At 36.9% G+C, this 2,024-nt stretch overlaps 1 protein-coding gene across 1 annotated transcript; it reads right to left on the reverse strand.

Annotated features, from left to right (window-relative positions):
* Positions 1–409: 409 nt before the first annotated feature.
* Positions 410–1,593, reverse strand: LOC141621845 (heavy metal-associated isoprenylated plant protein 28). The gene is made up of 3 exons (XM_074438024.1): positions 1,281–1,593; positions 1,126–1,201; positions 410–982 (listed from the first exon to the last, which is right to left on the reverse strand). The coding sequence occupies exons 1-3, from the start codon at positions 1,383–1,385 to the stop codon at positions 603–605; spliced, it is 561 nt and encodes a 186-aa protein (XP_074294125.1). The 5' UTR covers positions 1,386–1,593; the 3' UTR covers positions 410–602.
* Positions 1,594–2,024: the final 431 nt, after the last annotated feature.

Below are 2,024 nucleotides of genomic sequence, written 5' to 3' on the forward strand. Positions count from 1 at the left end.
CACCCCTTACTCCAGATCTCTGTGAACATCCGTGTTCATTGGCATCCACGAGAGTCATTATAGACATAGAATGCTAAGGGTAACGAGTTCTTGGTGTTCATGTCACTACTTTGTGCCTTGACATGGCACGAGGTATTCGAACGGTTTCCAATTCTCCACAATAAATTGGTGGCGACTCCACAAATGCAAAGCTTGCTCGTTTTCTACCCGAGCGACCCCTGTGGGCCCGCGTCCACAATCAGGGGCGAAGCCACCTAGTAGCAAGGGGTGGCGGTCGCTATCCCAAACTTTAAAAAATTGGTTTAGAAGACGGATTTTTGCTACCCCAAATATTGCTGAATAGCTGATAAGTAAATGTTATCTCATTAAGTGTATAATAGACATTGTGGTTTAATAGTAAAGGCTTTGATTTCCAACCTAGCGCCCTGGGTTCGAATCCCACTACCTGCATATTCCTAGAAACTATACAACTGGTGGTAGTACAAATTAATGTCACATATATCGTACAATACTTGGCAAAAGAAATACAACACAAATTTGAACATTTCTACACTGTTTTGTAAGATGACATTACTCAATAGTAAATTATTAATCATTCAAAATTACATAATGGAACAAGCATGAGGATTCTCATCACTAAACACATCACCAGTCCTTCCAGCAGTAAGGGAAGAAGATGAATGTGAGGCGTTATTGTAATTATGATGATAACCATGATATTCATGTCCATCATACCCATGTTTGAAGTAGTTGTACGATGATGACGCCTGAGGTTGCGAATATGTTGTCCCAACCGCTCCATTTCCCTGGCAATTGGTCGGGTATTGATGTGTAAAACTCCTAAGCTCGGGTTGGTATGGAAATTGCCATAGCTCTGCCCTCCTCCCGCTCTGCCTCGCTGCTTTTAAGATCTTCTTCTGATCAGCGTACCCATTCACTGTCACCTTTTGCAGACCCATGTCTATGTCTACTTCATCCACTCCTGATGATAACATTAACACGAATTCTTCTTATATAACGCGTCCTCATCGTGATACAATTGTCATTAGACTTAAAACGCGTATATTTCCTAATCAATGAGACTTTTATATGAATAATTAATGAAATGATGCAATTAGTTCACACCTTTGATTTTCTGAAGAGTCTTTCTGATCTTGCTTTCGCAACCAGCACAACACATGTGGACTCTCATCTCTGTCACCTGAGCAATCAAAAGATCACAGTTCATAAATACCATCATAATAGTTACAATATGGAATATCAAAGTGTGAAGAATTTACCGTCGTCATGCTAGCTTCACGTAATCGACGGGGATAAATGCGATGCAAAAATGATGACAAACAAAATAATGTAGATTTCGAACTACCGTACCGTCTATGGTTCATATAGCCTATGTTATTATATATAAAAGGATTAACGATTAATTAAGACGGACGTTTTGTATTTATGGATGGATTAATGATTAATTTGGATGGACTGACTTTTAGTTTCAGTACTATTGTTGAAAGTGTATGTGTGATAAGCTGCAACCTAAGCTTCAAGAATTGACTTGATTAGTTAAACACTTAAACTATATGTTATTCACATTTTATGTTCTTTATAAGTAAACTCATTATTAGTTGACTCTCAATCTCTCATTATTTGAATATTATCATACGGAGTAATATTTTTTCTTTGGTTCAAATGAGCGCAATTGAGCAAGAATTGAACAATTAAAATATTAGTTTCTCTATTCCAATCAATTTTATATATTTGATTAAAATACGACTCAAATATATTCAACAAATGTGTAAAAATGATTGAAATAATAATTAGTTATATTTGTTGTTTGATTCAAATGAGCGCTCTATGTCGAGTGTAAGAATCGAACCCCAACTTTACAGTTGATAACACTTAAGCTAACCTTGTTCTTTATTGGAGGGATTATATAAGGAGGGATAGTTTGGAGAGAGGATAGTGGATTCTTGTTACACATTACTCAACCAAGATGATCTGATTACTGCGAGCCTATCGGATCATGTCTA

This window comes from Silene latifolia, chromosome X, assembly GCF_048544455.1.
Source record: "Silene latifolia isolate original U9 population chromosome X, ASM4854445v1, whole genome shotgun sequence".
Lineage (NCBI taxonomy): Eukaryota > Viridiplantae > Streptophyta > Magnoliopsida > Caryophyllales > Caryophyllaceae > Silene > Silene latifolia.

Bases quoted from the DNA above. Each gene is read 5' to 3' on its own strand.
- LOC141621845 (XM_074438024.1), bottom strand. From the start codon at position 1,385: ATGAACCATAGACGGTACGGTAGTTCGAAATCTACATTATTTTGTTTG. The intron at 1,202-1,280 runs GTAAATTCTTCA...TTGATTGCTCAG, and splicing joins GTGAAGCTAGCATGACGACG to GTGACAGAGATGAGAGTCCA. The intron at 983-1,125 runs GTGTGAACTAAT...TGTTATCATCAG, and splicing joins GACTCTTCAGAAAATCAAAG to GAGTGGATGAAGTAGACATA.